This window comes from Malurus melanocephalus, unplaced genomic scaffold (assembly GCF_030028575.1).
Source record: "Malurus melanocephalus ecotype Western Australia unplaced genomic scaffold, MMel_1.1 scaffold_372, whole genome shotgun sequence".
Lineage (NCBI taxonomy): Eukaryota > Metazoa > Chordata > Aves > Passeriformes > Maluridae > Malurus > Malurus melanocephalus.
The window spans coordinates 481,430-502,202 of record NW_026623604.1 but is presented as its reverse complement, the minus strand read 5'-3'; the positions used below and the strand labels follow the sequence as shown (position 1 = coordinate 502,202).

The following is a 20,773-nucleotide window of genomic DNA, read 5'->3' as shown; positions in this document are numbered from 1 at the left end:
AGCGAGGGATGGGAAAGCCATGATTTCTGCTGAGCTCACGTTCCCCACTTTATCAAGCTCGGCTTGATCGGGGCATAGGAAAACGTAAATGGAGGAGGAGGAAGCCGATCCAGGAGCAGAAGGGCGGCAAAACGCCCGGCTCCGAACTCACGGCAGGTCCTAGCGCAGGTCGGAGGAGGGTTATTTTTTTTGGGATAAAGCAAAGGCCGTTTTGGCTACATTTAGGAAAATTCCAGAAAGAAATATCGACTGTTTTAACCTTCGGAGGAGCAGTGCACCCACAGAGGTCCTACGTGCCAGGGTGGGAACTGCCGTGAAGTCCAACACTCTGCTAAAAACCAGGAATACCTCATTCCGACGGGTGGGAATTGCTGATGGATACTCGGGAATGGCGCACCGGGCTGCCGGAGACACGGGGCGACCGCCACCAGCTCCTGTCGCGATGCCCATCGCCGTGGCCTCAGGGCTACTGCCACACGAAAGCCACCAGCCCACGGCACCACCGGGGACACTGGGGACGCCACTGAGGTAAATCTCCTCCCCCCGGGCTGGTTTTTCCATGTTCTGCGTGTCCAACCCACCCCCGACAGGGGTGAGCGGCACCGGGCGGTGAAACCCAGCGCATGAGGGGGACGCGGGGCCGCCCCGCACCGAGCACACACCGGGGGCGGCTCATGGGGAGAGCACCCCACACCACCGGGGGGACTCGCCCTCCTCCGCCGAACAATGGCTCCCGCCGGCCCCGCGATGCTCCGGCGGGGTTCCCCTCACGACCTCCGCCCCGCCGCTCCCACCGCACGCGCGCACCGGAGGCCCCCGCCCCGCTCAGCTCCGCCGCCACCGCTCACCTGGGTGTCGGGGCGCGGCGCATCCCTCGCCCGCAGCCGCAGCCGCCGCCGCCGAGAAGGATCCTGAGGGTCGTTGTCTGAGAGGGGTCGGTTCTGAAAACAGGTCCCGGGGGTCTGTGCTGAGGAGGGTCGGTGCTGAGAAGGGAGGGTCCCAAGGGTCGGTGCCGAGGAGGGTCCCGGGGGTCGGCGCTGAGCGGTATCTCTGCTGTGGCAGGTCCRGGGGTCCCAGGGCTCGGTGCCGAGAGGGGTCCCGGGGAGGGGGGCACGGACGGGCGATCCCGCCGCCGCCCGGGCGCTGCCCGACTGCTCGCGCGCGCGCGCCGCCCTCGCGCGCCCGCCCGGAGGAGGGAGGAGGAAGGGAGGGGGCGGGAGGCGCGCGCACAGCCCCGCCCCGCCCCGCCCGCCGTGGACACGCCCACGGACACGCCCCCTGGACACGCCCCCTGTCGTTACGACGCGGCTGCGGCCGCTTTACGGCAGCGCGGGGCAACCGGGCGGCGACGGGCGATGAGGAGGAGGGTGAGAGCCGGGGGGACACGGGAGGGGACACGGGAGGGGACACGGGGGATGAAGGTGAACGCGGCGGGAATAGCGGGGGACACGGCGGGACACGGTGCCGGTAAAGCGGCTGGGCGCCGTGTTCGGGGGTCGCGCCGGCCGCAGCCGTCGGGGATTGGTGCCGGTCGGCCCCGGGCCCAGAAGCTTCAGCGAGCATTTTAAGGGGRAAAAGGGTAAAATAGGTAAAGGAGGAGTGGAGGTGTGTCGCGGTGCTGTGGGTGGTCCCTGCTCCCACCCCGGCCAGGCCCTGACCCTGCTCCCGGCCGGGTGCACCCTCTCCTGGCCCCGGAATTCCCGTTTRTTCCCAGGAAAGCAGCGTTGGGATGAGCGAGCGCTGATCCCGGTACCTGAGCGCCCAGAGACGCTCGGGGTCAAACTCYGGGTCAGCTCCTCCTCCCGTGGGGCGGGAGACACCCCGAATCCCTTCCTCTGAGCGAATTTCCACTCCTGACCAAATTCCTGTGACCTCCAGGTCTTTCAGGTAAACGATATTCCCTTCCCGTTCTTCCYCCTGCTGCCTGGATTAGACCCTTTCTGTAGGAGGTGAGAGGTGAGTGCATCGGCGTTCGGGTKAAGGATCTGAGGTGGGATCCCATCATACCCATCCCACCGGGACATCCTTGCGCGTTCTGGGCACTGAGGGGTTTTTTCCTGTTAAATTCCAGGTTTTGGCCAACCCCATCGTGGGGAGCAAAAACCACTGGGTGTTGTTCCTGTGATTCTGTTTCGTACCCTGAGAGATGCTGTGATACCAGGAGAGGTTCTGAGCTTGGTTGCAGAGTCTCTGGTTTGGGCAGTTTGTCCAGAACAGAGAAATTTGGGCATTTGGGCATATTTTCCTCTCATTTCAGCACTCAGGGTCTGTTGAACCTGCAGAGGTGGGATGTTCTTGACCATACAGGGATTATAATCTAAGGCTACAGAGAGATTGTTTATAYTGAACAAAAAAGGAGACAACTATGCTTCTGTTCTAGTTGAGTAGTTTATTTTTCCTTGAGTTTCTACTCTGGCTCTGTCAGGAAACACAGAAGTCCAGAGATTCAGGTGTCACCCAGCCCAGTTCCCATTGGTGAATAGAAATTATTGTTCCTYGTCTGATCTTGCTCCATTAACAGATATCCAGACATGGTATCCAAACCCCGTATTTCTGGACAAAGGGAATACTCTGGGGGTTAAACCATGGGGTCTTTTACTCTTGATCTTTAAAAGACAAAACCTTCTCTGTCCCTCCTCCCGTTCCCTGGTAAAGTCTGGAGTTTTTGTCTTCCAGGTGATGTTTTCTTGTTTGCCTCCATGTTTTTTAAATTAGGAACAGGACTCCAGTGATGTGTCATCTTAAACTATTCACTGTGGAGATTCTTAGCACCTTTAATTTATTAAAATAGACTTAAGGAATCTGATTCATCCTTAAATCATGCTCCCTTTGCTCTGTCACTGCATTTTTACACTCAGTTACTGGCTCTCAAGCAATTACCTGCAGAGGGTTGTTGTCTTTAATGGTGTGAAAATGACAGGTTTGGGTGTCCTTTGGCCAAGTGTTGGAAAACACAGGCTTTGCTTTGTGTCCAGGCACAAAGAAGCTCCATCTGTTTGTGGATCAAACTCTGCTAACAGCAGCAGCTCATTTGTTAAATTATTATAACTTCAGTGAGGGAAACTTGACCTCTTGCCCTATTGATGCAACTCAGCACTGTCTTCAAATCTGTAAATGAAATGATGGTGTTTGTATTTAAATCCTTTCTCTCTCCGCTGTTCTTGTCTCAGCACTGGAAATGGGGCTGCTGACGTCCCTGGGAGGAGCTGAGGATTCCAGGGAGCTTGCACAAATTCCAGTTAATAATATGCAAATAAAATGAACCAGCAAGACACTTGTTGGCAACCTCCAACAAATGTTCCAGGCCTGCGCCAGTGTTTATTCCTATTTTTATGAAAACTCCTGAACAGAGTGTGCCTGAGCCTTCAGAAAGAGTCCTGGCTGTGGCTGAGCAGAGCTGCTGGATCTCAACACCCCTCAGAGGCTCGGATCCACATCCTGGCTCCTCTGCAGATCCATCTGTAGCTCTAATGGGAGGTTCTCCCAAACAAAGCCACCTCTCTGGTGGCTTTTAACAGCCCTACTACGTTGTTTCAGTCCTCACCGCTTACCTGACCCAGCTCTGAGGGAGCCTCCCAAGGGTTTTCCTTGGAGCTGCACRTGGTGAGTCATCCTGCAGAACCCACAGGCAGTTTCACAAATACCAGATGGCAATAAAATTAAAAGTAGTAGCTAGTGGCAATTAAACACTTGGTAGAACCATTCTCCTTCCTGACTGGAGGAACCTGCCAAATGTCCTGACAGGAAAAAAAAAAAAAGCGATGTTTCTGCAGAGTGGAAAATTAACAGAGCACGGGACACGCGCTTTTCTCGCCCTTAATCCCATTTGGACTGGAGTGGAAAGCTRTTGGCTGGACTTCTGCATCTCCAGAAGATGAAGCAGAAAAAACAGGACGTAAAGGAAAATTTGGGGCATTTTATGGGCACGTACAAGAAATATTTGAGCAGTGCCTGTGTTAAAACAGGGTGCCCAAACAGGGTGTTTGGAGGGTGTCCAGATCTTTAAACCAGCCTATATTCAGGCAGGCTGAGGAGTTACTGGGATTCCGTTTKGATTTCTTGTTTTATACTACAGGGGTTTGCACCACGAGGTGCTCATTAAGGTTGGAAGCGTGTCCAAATGCCATTGTGTTTGGTTCAGCATAAACAAGGGCTGCTCCCTTCCTCTGGTGACTCCTGCTGCTCGGCATCTCCGGGATCCACCAGGCACACACAAACACTCACGGGCTGTTTCATGCCCCRAACACTCAGCTCGGCCCTTCCTTCCGACGTGTTACACACGGGCCATGGCTCATCCATTCTGTTCCTTGCCTGTCACATGCCAGGGGAACCTTGCCAAGATTTTTGAGAGATAAATCCCTTAATTTATGCATCCTGGGCCAGGAAGGGTTATTCCTCATGATTCACAAAAAGAAGTGTGAATCTATTTCTTCCTAGCAGAATACTCCATTTGCTTCATTTGTTCTTATCATGATGGAAAATTAGTGACTTATTTATAGTGAATCATATTAAAGTGATCTTATCATTCTGCGCTTTCACACGAAGCTTTCAGAAATCTGAAGATGTTTTCATTCTGTCTTTGGGACACAGGAGGGAAGGGTGAGGCCAAACCAGCTCCACRTCACTGCTGTCTCAAGTTGTGGTGTTTTCAGCCCTGTCCTGGCCAGGAAAGGAGCTGGAGGCTGAGGATGCATCACAGTACTGAGAAGCCCGGAAGGGCTGCGGAGTGTCAGAACTAAAGGAAAACCAGGGTGGATATAGGGGCTTTAAATCAAATTTCCCTATGTTAAATCTCCTAAATCCTACTCTGGCTAGGTAGAGAGTTGTCCTAAAGATTCCCACGGTCAGGAACTGGTTTGTTTGTGATCTCGTCTTGCTTTGTTACTCCTTACTCACGGCTGTGTCTCCTGTGCTAGTGACCCAGCAGGTTCTCCTGGAACAGGTCATGCCTCTGGCACRGAGCTGGGGCACTCTGTGCTCAGAGAAAGGGACTGTATGTCTGTCAGACAGCCCAAAAAGGCTTTTATTTAGGATTACCAGCAATGCAAACAACTCCAGTGATTGTCACTGCACAGATAAAACTGAGATGCCCAAACACCACCTGACTTCTCCTGGATCACTCCTRGTTTCTGTGCAGGAACTGCTCTGAAACTCCTTTGCTGTGAAGTTCAGATCCTTGGGATGAAAGGCCGATGTCACTGGAGCCACAGCAGATTGYTGCTCAACCCAGCACTGTGTGTTCTCCATCTGCTCATGGTCCTTCAAACATCCATCCGGGAATCCTGGGCTCTTGGTCACTGCTGCTGAGAAGGAACTCGGGATGGTAGTTGGGCTGTGCCACATCCAACTCCTAACTCGTGCTCCCTTTGTGTGTTGCAGCTCTGGCGGTTCCCCGGAGCGGCGCAGGATGGATCCCGTGGTTCTCAGCTACATGGACAGCCTGCTGAGGCAGTCGGACGTGGCCCTGCTGGAGCCCCCGAACTGGCTCAACGACCACATCATCGGCTTCGCCTTCGAGTACTTCGCCAACCAGCAGTTCCAGGAGTTTGGCCACTGCGTTTGTTTCATCAGCCCCGAGGTGGCTCAGTTCATCAAGTGTGCCCTTAATCAGGAAGAAATAGCCATATTCCTCCAGCCACTGGACCTTCTTGGCAAGGAGCTGGTGTTCCTGCCTATCAACGACAACTCCAGCCAGGCGGCTGGGGGCACCCACTGGAGCTTGCTGGTTTATTTCAGGGACAAGAAGTGCTTTGCCCATTACGATTCCCACAGTAAATGCAACTCTGTCCACGCCAAGCAAGTGGCGGGAAAGCTGGAGGCYTTTCTGGGAAAAAGAGGGAGCAAAGCCACCTTTGTGGAGGAGAAGGCGCCGGCGCAGCAGAACAGCTACGACTGTGGGATGTATGTGATCTGCAACGCTGAGGCTCTGTGCCACGGGTACTTCCAGGGGCGGACAGAGCCTCTGCTGCAGCTCCTYACCCCTGCCTACATTACGCAGAAGAGATCAGAGTGGAAAGCTCTCATCACAAAACTGGCACARAAGTGATGGGGATGTGCCTCCAGCCCCCAAAAAACTGCCTTCCTGGTCCACGAGGCAGCACCCCCAGTGCCTGAGGGAGATGCCCATGCGCAGGATTGTCCCAAAGAAAAAGAATGTAACCCCTCTAGCATGGCTACACCCCCCCAAACACCCCACCCCGTCCAGGAAAAGCCTTATTCTCCTCTGGAAATCACCGTCCTTTCAACTTGTAATGACAAAAGTCACTTTGCTTTCAAAAAAACCCTCTCCATAGTAAATTTCTACAGTCATGGCTGTGGCAAAACAGGTTGCTAAAAAGACATCTCCACCTGTGCCCAGCAGGCATCACACCCTCATTAAGTGGCTTTAGTTGGCTCCAGGCACTGTCCTTCCAAACCAGGTTTAGCAAATGCCCTTTAAACCCAAGCCCCCAAGTGCTTTATCATGGACAGCTCCCATTTGTGCCTCCTGCTAACAGTGTTGGAGCAGTCTAGGATTTAGCAGCCAGGATTTTGTACTCCTGAAAACCTTACATTGAGATGACACTGCAAAAAGGTGAGACTCCAAAGGAAATGCTACAATTAATTTAAGAACAGGGCAAAAACAAATTCAGTTTTCATCAGCCAGGTGCTCCTAGGCCATACAGTGATGGGTTTTTTTGGTCCCCCGTCCCTACTTGTTCTTATTGTAAATKAAAACCTGACTCTGAACTGCTGGAAGATTAACAGGAAGCTGAGAAAGCCAATCCTAGGAAAGGAAACTTAATTGAGATGAAAAGCRACACTCACTCTTTGAAGTTTGGGGTTTTTCATTAGGATTTTAGGACGTCTCTGTGCAGGGAGGGTTCGTCAGTGCTCCCCAACCCTCGTTAACGTTGCTGCACACGGCGGTCGCTGCTCTAACACAAAACCAGTTCTGTTACTTGAGAGAAAAAAAAAACACACCAGGGAGAACAAAAGGACAGAGTTTGAGGTATAAAAGCCAAAGATAACTGCGGGCTCCTTGAAGTCCTTAATGCACTTCTAACTGAAAGAYTTCCCCTCCTGTGCTGGATGATGGCTGGGATCCCAGAGCAGATCTTCTCCTTCAAGACAGGCTTAGCAGTGCAGAAAATAAAAATTAAACTGAGATGTCGTTGCAGGATAAGGAATAATCTCTCACCTGGTGAGAAGCAAAGAGCAGGTTGCTCAGGTGGCAGAGCAACCACACCCCGACCTGATCAGGGAAATCCGGGTTAAATACAGCCCTTGGAAGAGGGGGAAGGATTGTTTTTAACCTGGAGCTCTTCAGCACCGGTGTTTGCAGCAGCACAGCACCGAGGGGATGGAGGGCTTCAACTTCCCTTGTTCCAGATAGAAGGCAAGAAACCAGACTGCCCCAAACACCCCCATGGCATCTCGGGGGCCTGACAAGGGTTGGGGTCGTTCCCCCACCTCCCTAACACTGCCTGGGCAGGAGAGCAGCCTCCAGCACCAGCCCTTCCTGGAAAACCCGCTCGGCTGGAGCCAGAACGGGATGGAGCTGCTCGCCCAAGGGGATGCACTTTGGACTCTGAGGGGCTTTGCCAGAGCAATGTCACTGCCACTCCCAAATCCTGAATAAATCTCAGACCAAATCCTGCATTTGCCAGCGTCGTCCSGTCCTTGGTATCCCTGCCAATGCCGTGGCTCCTGCTGCCTCGAGGAGTGTCACGGCACGAGGGCTCTGACCCGTCCGTCTGGCAGTGCTGCCTTGGCTGATTTAATCTCTCAATCCTATTTTTAGAGGTTGGATTGGGCTGGGGAGGGAGGAAGACTGGACAGTGGGTGTGACTGGGGGAGCAGCAGGGGGATTTGAGGGCAGGGGCTGTGCTCATCCAGCATCACCCTGTGCTCCTCATTCCTGTTTCCCAGCCAGCAGGTGAGCGTCCAGAGACATTCCCTGCACCCGAGGCTTTTACGTGGAGTTTCTTTACACAAAGAAAAGCAAACAGGCTCGAGCAGGGCATCACCGGGACAGCCAACACGCACTGAGCMAGGCGGGCAGACACCGTCTGGGAAACACAACCGGAGCCTTGCAACCACATCCCGGCAGCAGGGATCCCCCAAACAGTGGGGGCTCATCCCAGTGCTCCTCCAAACCTCCTYCACATCACTGCACCCATGGCTTGTCCCACCACTGGCTTTAACCAGAGTCCTGAGTGGAGACCATGTTCCTGGCTCGGACTCGGCCCGAGGAGCCCACACACCTGCTGTGAAGCACTCAGAAAGCACCAGGCTGGGCACATCAGACCAAAATCTTCCCAGTCCTCAACCTCTAAACCTGTTTCTTGGGGTCAAGAGCCCCACTTTGAGGTTGGACCCACTGAACACCAACTTGTTTGTTGGAAAAACAACCCCAAAACCCACTTACACTGGGGAAATGAGCTGCGTGAGTCACCGGCAGGGACAGGACAGCGCCTTTCATCCTCCACTTCACCCATGGAATCAAAAGCTCCGACAGCCCCRTAACTCCAGGGCTTTGAAGAAACCAGATCACCCCCCAGGCACCCCAGGGTGCTAAATCTCCCCCCAAAACGGGTGACACCACTCCTGTCTCCACTTGGCTTTCAAGCTGGGCCATTTTCATGCATTTTGCTGCCTGGGCCAGGCCKGGGAAAGGGGTGGAACTGGGTTGTGGATGTGCAGTGAGGAGGAGGAGAAAGAGGAAGGCTCACCCTGCCCAGCCCAGCAGGGTGGGGTTGCCGCTCAGGTCCCTCCCCTGGCGCCGCTGTCCCCAGGGTGGCCCCGCCACCCGCGCGTGTCACATCCCGCGGTCTCTGCTGCCATCTAGTGCAGGAACCTCCCTGGACAGTGGCCCCTGTCGGGAGCGTCTCTGTCCCCTTGTCCCCACSAGAGGACAGGCTGTTCCCACATCCTGAAGGGGCACTGGGGTAGCAGAGTTTGGGGTGCCGGGTTTTGGGGTTCCCAGCCTGGCACTGCTGTGGGGACACTGGTGAGAGACAACAACGTGCTAGAAAATCCTGGGTTTATTTTCMTTTCATTTAAAAGCCGTTCCAAGCCCGGAGCGAGCAGCGAGCTCTTCCCCAGGGCGCAGGGATTTGGCCCCGTCAGCACTTGTAGTTCCCAAAAAAACAGGAAAGAAAACCCAAAGGAATCCCACAGGTATCACCTGCCACCCCRGAGTGCTCCCGGCGGGGCTGTGGGACAAATCCCACGGGACAAATCCTGCAGCACTCAGCTCCGTGCGGTGACAAGGTTGACAGAACCAGGGCACAGACCTGCACTCTGGGACACTCCCCAGTGCAGCCACGGGCTCCTTTCCCACATCTCCATGGGATGAGTGGGATAACGCAGGCCTGGCCCAGTGCCCAACGAGGACACCTGGTCTGGGGGACCCTAAAGTGCTTTGCAGGGGACACACACACACTCACWCACACACACACACMCCCTCTGAGCCCGGTGCTCCAGGAGAGAAGGGCTGGGAGGCCTTGGGTTGTACCCCACCCTTGGGTGTGGGATAGATGACACCCCACAGGGCGAGTGGCCCCTTTCTCCCCATCCCTACAAATCCCCGTGTTTGGGGCCATTCCTCCAGGCACATTTCCGGGGTAGTGAGATAGGGACAAWCATGTGGGTTCTCCCAGAGCAGTAGTGGCAACTCATCCACATTTTGGGGGTTCCTGGKGAGCCCAAGGTCATCTTTTAACAAGAAGAAACCAAGCCTGGAATAAAAACTAGCGTCCACTTTAGCAGCAAGTCCTAAGGGAAGGTCCAAGCACTCGGCAGCCCCGAGCTGTCGTCTGGTGCTACAGCACTGCARTGTCCCAGGGAGAAAATGGGTTTCCAGTGGGATGGGGAGTTGGCACTGGTGACCAGGAACTGGCTGGAAAATCCCACCAGGAGCAAGTGCCCGTAGGAAGAGAGAAAATACTTGGTCCCATTTTACCGGCCAAGGTAAAGCCAGGCCACGTGTAACAGCTACGGTTGGGAGGACGCAGCGCCGGGGTCCATGGGCAGTGTGTCACCACTTCAGGGTCCATCCTCAGCCAGCACCAGGGGAACGGTCACCTGCAAGCAGGGAAGGGGGTGAGATGGGATGAATGACTGCAGAGGCTCCGTGGCCCATCCCGGTGCCCTCTGATGTCCTCAGCCCAAGGAGATCCCGCTCCTGTCCATCCCATGCTGATGCCCATGGCCTCAGCCCCCGGACACAGCCCAGCTCYCAGCGAGATGTCCTGGTGCTTCATACAACTGAAGAACCAGCCCCAAAGCAATGAGGAAACCTTGCCAAGCTCCAGAGTCTCAGAGCTTTCCACAGTGACTCAAACCAGCAGCTGATGGGATCGGCCCYGGTGTGGAGATGGCACTGTGGGCTCTGTCACTGGCCAGCCCACCAGCAGGCACGGGATAAGGGACAAAGCATTCCTTAGGCACATCACAGAGCCGACCCATCCCTCAGTCCTCACTCACTCATGGCATGACCTGCGTGCCCCTCGAGGGTCCCTCACCTCCTGTGGCCGCGGGAGAGGTAATCCCGGTTCAGGGAGCAGAGCTGCTGCTCCAGACGGAAGATGCGGAACGCCAGGTACGAYGAGGACACCACCAGGAGGCAGATGCTGGGAGCAGAGAAACAAGCCAAATGCTCAGCTGAGACTGAGACTGACATTCCCAGTGTCCCCCCACGCCTCCCCGYGCCCCCGGCACACTCACAGCACAATGAAGATCTTCAGGAGCTGGTAATCAGAGGGTCTCAGCTCTGCCACACAGCTCTGCTCCACCTCCAGCTCCTCCTCGGTGTTTATTGCACTTTCTGAAAGGCAAACCCAGAGTAAGTGGCACAGCCACGCTTGGGGTATGCTCCTGCTTCTCCASTAATCGGAAAACATCAAATATTCCTCCCTCCAGGGCTCAGACCCTCCAGCTAGGAGAGCCCATCCCATCCCCAGGACTCCATGGCTGACTCCCAGCCTAATCTGCAAGGAAGAATGCCCCTCCACGAGAGCAGAGGATGGATGAACACTTTTACAGAGGTTATCACCCAGAACCACGTGGAGCAAGGCACAAACCTGTGTCCCTCACCTGAAACCAGGGGCTCCTCAGAGGTGAAGGAGCTCTCCTTGGCACTCAGGCTGCTGACAGAGGTCCGGTGGATGCACTGGTAGTTGGCATCTGGCAGTGACAGTGACAGTGAGGCAGGTGACACCTTCCTCCACTTGCCCTCAGGGACGATCACCTCCTGTGGGAACAGTCCCGGTGAGGCGTGAATGAAACCAGCAGTGCCAAGGATATGGTGTGGCCAGATTCAAACTCAAACCTGGCAGCATCTCCATGGAGCACCAGCACATGCAAAACATCATTCCGAGGGAAAGCTGGTCCTCTGTGATGGCTCCATGCCAATGCAGGTTCCTCCTGCCACAGAAGGACCTGCCCATGCACCCCACGCCTGCCCCAAATACCAACTGCTGCCTCCTCCACCCCTTGAAGTTCATGGCAGCCACCTGGAATTAGCCAGCATGCCCCAAAAAGGGCACAAAAGTACCCCAAAAATGCACCAAATCAAGCAGGGTGGCAGCTGGCACGGAGARGGACTCCCACAACAGAGAGTACCCRGGGCTGGAGCTGSCAAAGGGCTGCATCCCACCAAAGCACCAGGAGATGCTGCTGGATCAGCCTGGATCACTCCCAGTTCAATCCCTTGAAATTAATCTGTAACGCCTGGGATGCCAGCAGACCATGGGTAACATCCCACCCATCCATCACCTCCTYGTGCACCCCAACTGGCACCTCCTGCACCAGCCCGAGGCTCAGGATCACCAGCCATGGAGGGCACCTTGCTCCAAAGTGCAGGATGCAGCCCCCCCATGCTCCCTGGGTCACGCCATGGTTCGGCAGGTGTTTCCCTCTTCAGCCATCCTACCCATCCCACAGATTTCTGGGTAACTCAATGACATTCCCAGCCTGTTATCCCCATTCCCAGCCATGAACAGCATCGGCCCTCGGGGAGCAGAGCAGCATTTCCCACCTCGCTCTGAAGTTTTTCCATCTCTAAACAGAAGGAGTGCTCAGCCAAGCCCTYCTGACCCATCTGCTCCTGCCAAGCCTGGGATGAGGGTCCCAGAGGACGAGCTGTAGCAGTGACAGGCGTGTCCTTGCACAGCCTTTGATGGCACCAACACCAGAACCAGCTCCCCCAACTCTTCCAACAGCCACCAGAGAGTGTCAAACCCCCCAGKGAGGCCAGGCAGTCCCTCTCCACCCACAGCACAACATCAGGGGGTCTGTCCCTCTCCCAGAGCTGCCCTGACCCTCACCAGTGACACAGAGTCCGGCTCCTCCGACAGCTCCTTCAGACTCAGGCTCTTCTTGCTGGAAACCTGCAAGTGGGGGAAGGATTGGGCATTACTTCAGCCTCAGCCACAAAATGGAATTTGGGCTTTTCTCCTGACACTACGAAGAGCAGCTGCTAGAACTTAGAATCGGGAGGTTTTGGGGATGAGGAAAGGGCACTGCATCACTGCTTCCCATCACCAAAAACCTGATGGGGCCATGGTTGAGCCAAAGGCTTCGGTGGATGGGATAAAACATCAAGGGGTGAAAAAATGAAGGGAGTATCAGGGCAAAGCCAGCACATTCCAAAGAATAAATCCCCCAGTTTGGCAATGGGGCTGAATCACCCAAATCACGGCCCTGGCACAGATGGCACACGCCCTCCTGGGTGRGGAAGGGCTCCAGCAGGGCTTCCCACGTGCTTCAAAGGCAGGGAGAAGAGGTCCCCACAGTCCTCTCCAATTCCAGGGCTGATAGATGTCTTCCCCCRCTTAACTTAAATTCTTTTTTAACTTTGCACCACTTTTCCTCCCCTTAAAACTTTAGATCTGGGCAAAAGGCATCAATGTGTGGAGCGGCAGAACTAGTATTACCACCAGATTATAAATAATTCATACCCACGCCCTGAGAGAGAGCAGAAACTCGGGGCTCTGCCTCTTCCATGACCCAGAAAAGCCCACGGGGATAGGATGTGCCCAAGGCATGGCTCCTGCCCCTCTTCCCATGCCCTGCTGTGGAGCAAGGATGCTGGGAATTGGAAAGGGCTCTGGGAGCATTCCAAAGCCTTGAAGGCAGTGACAAAGAGCCATGCCCAGCCCAAGAGCAGGTGCAGAGCCCCAGGGCCAYGACACACGGTGGGACATGGAACAGGCGGTACCTGCAGGTGGGTGCAGACTCTCCTCAGGACGTCGTAGACGCTGTCACGAGAGATAAGGGACACGAAGATGTACTGCAAGAGAAAGAGAGAAGCTGTTGGGAGAGATTCCCCWCACCCCAAGTCTGGCTCTCCACAGGCAGGGACAGGCAGAGACGTCCTGCCCTTGAATCTCCCCATTTCCAGGAGCCACGTCTCCCCCGCAGGCATTTCCCTGCAGAGTTTCCCTGCTGTTATTTTTGCAACCTGCTAAAACCTGGACCAGATTTTTTTGGGGCCAGTCTCACTCAGTTGCTGTTCCTACGGCTTTCCCGTGCTCAGCCCAGAGGGACATGGCAGCAAATGGGGCCAGGACCTGTGGAAAACATCCCCAGGGATGGAAGGGGCACAGGGTCTGACACAGAGCCCACAGATGACGTGCAGGGCAACCACACACGGCTTTTGAATGCCCAAATCCTGCCCCGTGCCACTCCCTGCTAAAACCCACCTCCCAAATTCCGCAGGAATAACTGACCCCCAAAATCCTGCAGGAACACTTCCCTCCCAGGCAGGGACAGGCAACGCACAGTGCTGGCAGGAGCAGCCAGGCAGGCGAGGATTTGGACACGCTACGTCAGCTCACTGCAGCCAACRGCATCCAACGGCATTTAAAGCTGGAAATTCAGCCCCCCATCCAAGTTTTCCGCCAGCTCCGGCTGAGTGCCAGTTCAAACCCTTTCCCTGCTTGTGTTTAAGGAGTTTAAAGGTTTTACGTGAGCCTGGCAGGGATTTGTSAGGCTCGGCCGAGTTTCACTTGGGCTTTGCTTCGTCCAGGAACAAAGTGAAATTCRGGAACAAAAGCAAAGCTCTGGTGTTTGCCCTGGCTGGCAGCCAGCACGGAGAGCAGCGCTCGCTTCATTCCCTGCTCCCAAACCACATCCAGCTCAGATCTGGGCATCTACTGGGTACTGGTACCTTTCTGCTGGCAGTGGTGGTGATGGCCAGGCCGTTGGGCAGCAGCCGAGCCGTCTTGTGCTTCTTTATCAGCTGTACAGACACCACGGGGATCACAACCTGCGGGGAACGAACACGGGGATGGGCACAGCACAAACATCATCCAGCCAGCCTCCCACCAGCACAGCCTCCCYTGCAAGCCCAGGGAGGGTGAAAAGTAAGGCAGGATGTTATTTTTGGCTGGGTAACTTTGYTGAAACCTCGAGCCTCCTTCAGGTGTTTGTTTAAAGCATCACATATAAATAATTCAGTCCTTCAGCCCAGTTTTAAAGGAAGTCGTCTCTCCCCAAGATCCCCGTCAGCCACAAGACTAATGGGGAAACATCAKATTGTAAATCAAGAAAAAAGCCAAGAGAGATTCAAATCTTGCCCCCCCTAAAACCTTTGATCTTCCTTCAAGCRCCGTTGCGGCTGGAAGGAGTTTTGCATCAGGGAATTTTAAACCAAACCAGTATTTGGTTTCCCCAGGCTGATGCCGCAGGTCATCACAGGGGGAGGCATGGCCGTACTTCCCTTCCCATTGGTGGCTTCTGTTGGGGATTTTGGTGGCATTTGGGTGCAGGAGGGGATAAGCTGTGGTTACAAGCCCTGAGGGACCCGGCTGAGCTGGTCCCCAAATTACCTTGATGTCCTTCCCGAAAAGGTTTGCGTAGAAGCAGAGCCAGTTGGGGGAGATGTAAAGCCTTCCCTGGATGAGGATGTCTCTCTGGAGCGCGCAGGAGCAAACTGAGAGGCAGAGAGAGAGCCATGGCAATCCCTGCGCCACATCCTGCCGCCTCCCTGCCCATCCCTCGCCCTGCCACCCACCTTTCAGCACGCTCTCCTCCGTCGGGATGTCCTTGAACAGCTTGTGGTACTGCGAGTTGTACTTGCTAGCAGCCTGAAAGCGAAGCAGAGCAAAGTTATCCAGTGACCTTGCCGATAAGGAGACCCAAAAATCCCTCTGCTGCAAGAAAACCTCCCTCTGCCCGCACCCGGGACCGGCGCAGGGGGGTCCCACCGGGCTGGGAACGGGAGCCCCGACGGATTAGAGGAAGGCTGGATGATCCAGCACCCGGCGAAGGCTGTGCCATCCTCCCAGATGAACATTTCCCTCAATATCTAGGCAGCCTCAGYGAGGAGCCGGCTTTCTGCCGGGCTCATCCGCAGGCAGTTTATTTTGCCCAGCGGTTTCTCTCCTCCTCCTCCTCCTCTTCCCTTATCCGGGACACGGTGACAACACTTGCTTTGCGCCCATCGCGCCGCGCCATCCAGCTATTTATATTCCCGGCGCCGCTTCAAAGCCCGCCAGCAGCCGCGGCGGGAGGCTCGGCGGGACGGCCCCGAAGCGCTCCTGCGGTGAAGGGAAAGCTCCGAAGCACTTCAACGCCTTCCATAAATCYGATCAACCGGTCCTGGAAGGCGGATTTGTGTCCCCTGCCCTCGAGGTGCTCCCCAGGGATACGGTTGTCCCCTGAATTCCGAGGGGATCTGCTTTGCCAGGGTGTGGAGAAGGCTGGCACGGCAAGGCCGGTTTGTGGCAGGCGTGCAGGCAGAGCCCTCCTGCCCACAGGGACAAGGTCACCTGTGCTCTGCGCACCTTGTCACRGGATGAGCTGGGCCCTAAGAGGATCAAGGCTCAGCAGCACCTGGACTTGGCTCTGACACCTCCCAAAGGGACGCTGGGATAGTGGGGATGCAAGTGGGAGCATTCCAGGAGAACACACAGGACACTACCGCCCAGAAACATCCCCTGGACCCAGCAAAACCCACTGCCAGCCCCAACTGTCACTGTCCCAGATGCCTCTGAGGAACTGGAATAATGCTCTTCTTCTCCACTTTCTTCATGGGGAAAGGCAAAATGCCACATCCTGTCACTCTTTCCCCTTCCAGAGCATCTCTTGTCTGTAGATGGACCAGAACCATCTATTTTGGGTGTGATTTGAACAACCAAAAAGATTAAAACTAACAGAAATTTAATTGCTCTCTGTCAACATTTCCACTTTTTCTTTCACTCTGGATGGAAAATCCTTGCAAGACAGAGCACAGGCCACACAAAACCATCATCAGGTCCCCTGAAATTAAACGGAGAAGGCTCTGCTCCCCACCTCTGGCTCCCTCAGCCCACACCCGAGACCCCAGGTGGGCTCCTTCTGGGACAACAGGCTACGACACACCAGCCTGGTCACTGCCAAAGCCAAAGCCTTACCACTTCCCGGTGGCATTTCTTGATGTCCTCATCCTTGAGGGCTTCGTTCAGGCGGAGGCTGGAAGGAAAAGAGATGATAATCGTCAGATAAGCAAAGAGTCACAGGTCTCTCACCCACTCCCTAAAGCACATGTGCTGCAAGGTGAGACACAGAAAAATGTAAAGGACCAAAGAGAGACCCCAGGAAGCCGCATTTTGGGTGTCTTAATGATTTATCATGGCACTGGGCATTGCCAAGACTCAGTACTGGCTGCTGAGGGCTCATCTCTGCCAGGAGCCAGTGGAGGCACCAGGACCAGGGYCCCAAACACACCCCAGCTCTGGGGKAAGGAGCCCAGAGCTGCCACTGGGAGCTGGAAATGTGCAGCTTTGGCTGGGTCAAGKATCCCCAAGGAAAAGCAAAGACAGGAATTTGGGAATGTGTCTGGCCAGGAGGGTGGACTCAGTTTTGGCTGTGCACAGGGACATCCATCCAGGTCCATCCCACAGASAGATGAAGGGACAAACCACAGAGAGAGCAACATCTTCCCAACAACCTCAGCAGTGGCAATACCATCCCCTTCCCCGAACCCCTCTCACTTCCCTGCTTTTATACCCACAATATTCCAGGGCCAAAACCAAGCTGAGCCCTGCCTGTGCCCTGCCCCAGCTGGCAGGCAGGATTTGGGGCTCGAGAGCAGCAGGAATGCCATGGCAGGAGGGAAAGGAGAAAACCCTGGGATGCTGCTCCTCACCTGCCGTCGAAGGAATCCAAACTCTTCTGCTTGTGGGACACCTCCAGCTTCTGGCGGCCGTGCCTGGGCTCGGGGCTCTTCAGGGGAGCTGCCTTCTCATGCATCRGCGTGGCACTGCAAGGAGACACCCGTCAGCCCCCAAGAGAAAGGGGAAGAAGGGTCTGGAGCTGTAAATCTGCTCCCTTCAATCGCAGCCTGCACAGAGACGTTGGAATCTGCCGCTCAAGGACAGCGAGAATATTTCTGCTATTTCTCAAGTCACGTGAAGAGAAAAAAAAAAGGCCATTTTCTTGCCAGGGACTCCCCAGCGCTCACAAGAGAGCAGCCAAATAACGCACTCCAAAGCAGAGCCTCTCCTCCTTAAGGGCTGGAGGTTGGGATGGGAAAAACCACAGGTCTACAAAACTCCTTGGGGGGATGGATTTCAGCCAGGGTCTGCTCCTCTGGGCGGCAGAGCCATCACCAGGCATGTTAGAGGCRGCTATTTACCATCGGGAATGTTATCAGAGGTGCTTATCAGTCACAGCAGGGAAAGTAAACACGGGCCCAGCGCTGCGGGCAGGTTATCACCTGGCAGGCCACAAAGGTGACACTTCCACCCTCGGCAAACCGCCACCGGAGATTGCCACGGCCCCAGCAGCCGAGCATAGCGCGATCCCAGGGGACCGGYGGCACGGCAGAGTCAGCGAGCAGCCACCGAGAGGAAATGATTGCAGGGAAAGCGGCGGCTCAGCAGGCAGGGGGTGATGGCAGAGCAGCTGGGGCGCCGGCAGGACAGGATGAGTGCCAGCGGGCGGGACGAGCGTGGAGCTGGAGCGCGTCCCGGGGCCCGCGGGGGTGATGCCGCGGCAGTGCGGCACAGCCCGGGCGGAGAAGCCGGACCAAACTCCCTGCACTCGGCTCCTCTGCCGCCTGTGCTTCCTCAGACACACCCTGCTCCTGCTCTGAGGGGCTCACCTGAAGGGAAACCCATGGAAATAATCCCYCCAGACCCCCACAGCTGAGCCCAAATGGGCCAAGAGCTGAAGCCACGTGAGTGTCCGCAGCCCTGACCAAAACACTGTCCAGATACAACAGAGTGGGGCTGAATCCCGGCTGGAAGCTCCCACAACAGGCAACACGTACATGGGGGTGCAGGAGAACCAAACACAAGTCACTGGTGCCACGCAATTGGAAACAGGCTGGGAACCAGCTCCTGGATCCCCACTGCCAGCACTGGCAAAGACCCCAGAGCCCGAGCCCTGCAGGGAAGGGATGGACATGCCAAGATTGTGGGTTTTAGGAGCTCAGGTCAAAGGATGTGTCTGGAAGGGAAGGGAGACCTCACTGATAAGCACCACCAAAATAACATCCCTGCACCAAAAGGCATTTTCCCTGGCCGATTCCTCAGATACCCTCATCCAGGGGATGCTGTGCCACCCTGAAGCTCAAACTCCTATCATGGAGGYACCAAAGCCTTCCTCTGCCATCTTCCCATGCTGGTAAAGCAGCTCTGACCCAATCTGGAGCCTCCTTGTCCAGAGCTCAGCACGCTCCAGCTTCCCTCACGTCATCCCTTAAATCCCCAAGTGCTTGCACTGCTTAATCCGGGTGAGCGGATTTATCCCTAACCCGGGCTGACACTGAGGGGCACCACACAGGGACTGGGGAGAGGCAAAGGCATCAGAGCCCCTCCCAGGTCACCAAGCACACAGAAATCCCCTAAAATGAGAAAAAAATCACAGGCTGGAGGGCACCTGKAAGTGCTGCATCCTTGTYTTCTCTCCTCTCATGGCCACCAYCAGGGACAACTCCAGGGTTARATGATCCTGGACGCAGTGCTGGCACTGGGAGAGTCTGGGGGATGTGAGGAGCATCCTCAGGCCCAGTGGGGACATCACAGGAGACACTTCATCTCCCCTATCCAGATCTCGCTCCATCCTGGCTCCCAGATGCATCAGGGATARCATCCAGGGTTTGGGAGCACAGGATAAGATTTCCCTTCCAAGGGGTGATTTGAGGAGAACACTTTCTAGCACCTTATACTGTCACACTCTTCAAGGAAATTGTTCAGCAGRAAGGTGCTCCTGAGGGAAACTCCCCATCTCAAGTATCCCAAAATACAAGTGGAACAAAACCAGTCGGAGTTCAGAACTCCTGAGAAGAGGCAGAGACGGTGGGTGGAGGAATTCCCAGCAAAAGGGAAAACAATCCAGCGACCTGCTGCCCCTCTGCCCACTCCTGACACACCCTCCCCACCCACAYCGGCTCTCTGAAGCCCCAGGCTTTGCCAGGCGAAGCCCGGAGCTTCTCCCTCCCGCAGGATCACCGTCTCCCTCCCCTTACACGGCGCTGGGATCCAGCCTGGAGAAGGTCCGGCGCGATCCCCTCCGTCGGCGGGCGATTTTCGCTGGATCCCTTCCCCGCTGCCGGGGAAGCGCGCGGCGGAGGCCGGGGCGAGCCAGGCGGGGATCCCGCCTCCCAAAAAACTCCAGGAGGCTCAGAGGCGGAGGGAGGCACCGGCGGGCGGGCGGCCGCGGCCCGAGCGAGCCCGGGCGGGATCCGGCGAGCTGCCCTTGGTCCCGGCGTCCAAGGTCATTTCAGTCCCGCGTGTCGGAGCTGGAGCGGAGCCACCCCGGGATGCTGGAGGGGAACGGCCGGAGCCGAGCGGCGCTGGCAGGAGAGAATGAGGCGGAAGGTCAAGGCCGGAGGGAGCCCCGCATGCTCCTCCCGCGGTGTCTCCGGTGTTCCCCGCCCCGGGAAGCGGAGRGTCACGGCCGGCACAGAGCCCAGAGCGCGGTCCCGGGATGTCCGCAGCACCCGGAGCGCTGGGTCTCACCGGGAGCCGCTCCGAGCGCCCCGCGGCACCGAGCACGGCGGGAGCATGGAGGGAGCACGGAGGGAGGCGGCCCCGGGCCCGGCGGGGCTCTGAGGGCCATGGTGACACCGGGGGTCTTGGCCACTGCCGGGGCCGCGCCCGGAGCAGCCCCGGGACAGGAACCACCCCCGCCCACGCTCGGAGCCCCTCAGGCGAAGCTGGTGGGTCCCCGGCGAGCAGCGGTGGGACCCTTCCCCGGCCCCGTCCGGTCTGGTCYGGTCCGTCTGTTCAGGGAAGGGGCGAAGGGGTGTCGGTGTTTCCGCGCTCCCCTCAGCGCGGCGCCGTCGGCCGGGACAGGCCGAGGGGCAGCACCGGCTCCGCGCCGTCGGCTGCAGAGACGCGCCCCGGTCGCTCCCCGGCCCCGAACCCTCCCCGGTCCCGACTCCCCCTCAGCCCCGGCGCCCCCCGGCCCCGGAGCCCCCCGAGCCCCCCCGGGTACCTGCGCGCGGCCCCGCGCGCCGCCGTCATGCCCCGCGCGCCCCGGCCTCCTCGCGCCGCCACGGCGCCCGCTGATTGGCCACCCGCCGCCTCGCCCCGCCCCCTTCCGCCCGCCCATTGGCCACACGGTGCCGAGTGCCGCCCCCTGCAGCCCGCCCATTGGCCGCTCGCCCCCAGCCCCGCCCCCGCAATGGCCGGGCACCACCTCCCGGCCCTCAGGCAGGTCACGCCCTCCAGTGGGCGGRGCCAGAGCCTGGCGGGGTCCCGCCCCTTAAAGGGGCCGCGCGGCGGACGGAGCTCCGGGGCACCGCCACTGCGGGCGGGCCTCAGGCCCCGCGGGGAGGGACCCCGGGGAAAGCCGG

The 20,773-nt window shown here is 56.9% G+C and overlaps 3 protein-coding genes across 17 annotated transcripts in view; 1 reads left to right on the top strand and 2 right to left on the bottom strand.

The window, feature by feature from the left end:
• Positions 1–1,171, bottom strand: part of MYO9A (myosin IXA) — a 169,982-nt gene extending 168,811 nt beyond the window's left edge. For all 10 annotated transcript variants that reach the window (XM_057378746.1, XM_057378748.1, XM_057378747.1 and 7 more), the window contains exon 1: positions 849–1,171. The gene's annotated coding sequence lies outside the window, so the exon portion shown is untranslated. The remainder of the gene's footprint in view (positions 1–848) is intronic.
• A 118-nt stretch (positions 1,172–1,289) lies between these two features.
• Positions 1,290–7,648, top strand: SENP8 (SUMO peptidase family member, NEDD8 specific). 4 transcript variants are annotated; one of them, XM_057378721.1, is made up of 3 exons: positions 1,296–1,367; positions 1,879–1,956; positions 5,380–7,648. In XM_057378721.1, the coding sequence occupies exon 3, from the start codon at positions 5,408–5,410 to the stop codon at positions 6,044–6,046; it is 639 nt and encodes a 212-aa protein (XP_057234704.1). In that variant the 5' UTR covers positions 1,296–1,367; positions 1,879–1,956; positions 5,380–5,407; the 3' UTR covers positions 6,047–7,648. The 4 variants fall into 4 exon arrangements, with proteins under 4 accessions (XP_057234707.1, XP_057234704.1, XP_057234706.1 ...); XM_057378724.1 differs by lacking the exon at positions 1,879–1,956 and having other exon boundaries at positions 1,290–1,367; XM_057378723.1 differs by lacking the exon at positions 1,296–1,367 and having other exon boundaries at positions 1,741–1,887.
• A 1,360-nt stretch (positions 7,649–9,008) lies between these two features.
• Positions 9,009–20,475, bottom strand: GRAMD2A (GRAM domain containing 2A). 3 transcript variants are annotated; one of them, XM_057378717.1, is made up of 13 exons: positions 20,413–20,475; positions 19,442–19,768; positions 17,117–17,230; positions 16,383–16,440; positions 15,002–15,074; positions 14,817–14,920; positions 14,156–14,254; positions 13,205–13,276; positions 12,312–12,374; positions 11,080–11,236; positions 10,711–10,810; positions 10,509–10,616; positions 9,009–10,068 (listed from the first exon to the last, which is right to left on the bottom strand). In XM_057378717.1, the coding sequence occupies exons 3-13, from the start codon at positions 17,218–17,220 to the stop codon at positions 10,065–10,067; spliced, it is 942 nt and encodes a 313-aa protein (XP_057234700.1). In that variant the 5' UTR covers positions 17,221–17,230; positions 19,442–19,768; positions 20,413–20,475; the 3' UTR covers positions 9,009–10,064. The 3 variants fall into 3 exon arrangements, with proteins under 3 accessions (XP_057234700.1, XP_057234701.1, XP_057234702.1); XM_057378718.1 differs by lacking the exon at positions 20,413–20,475 and having other exon boundaries at positions 19,442–20,149; XM_057378719.1 differs by lacking the exon at positions 9,009–10,068 and having other exon boundaries at positions 10,505–10,616.
• Between the last annotated feature and the right edge of the window lie 298 nt (positions 20,476–20,773).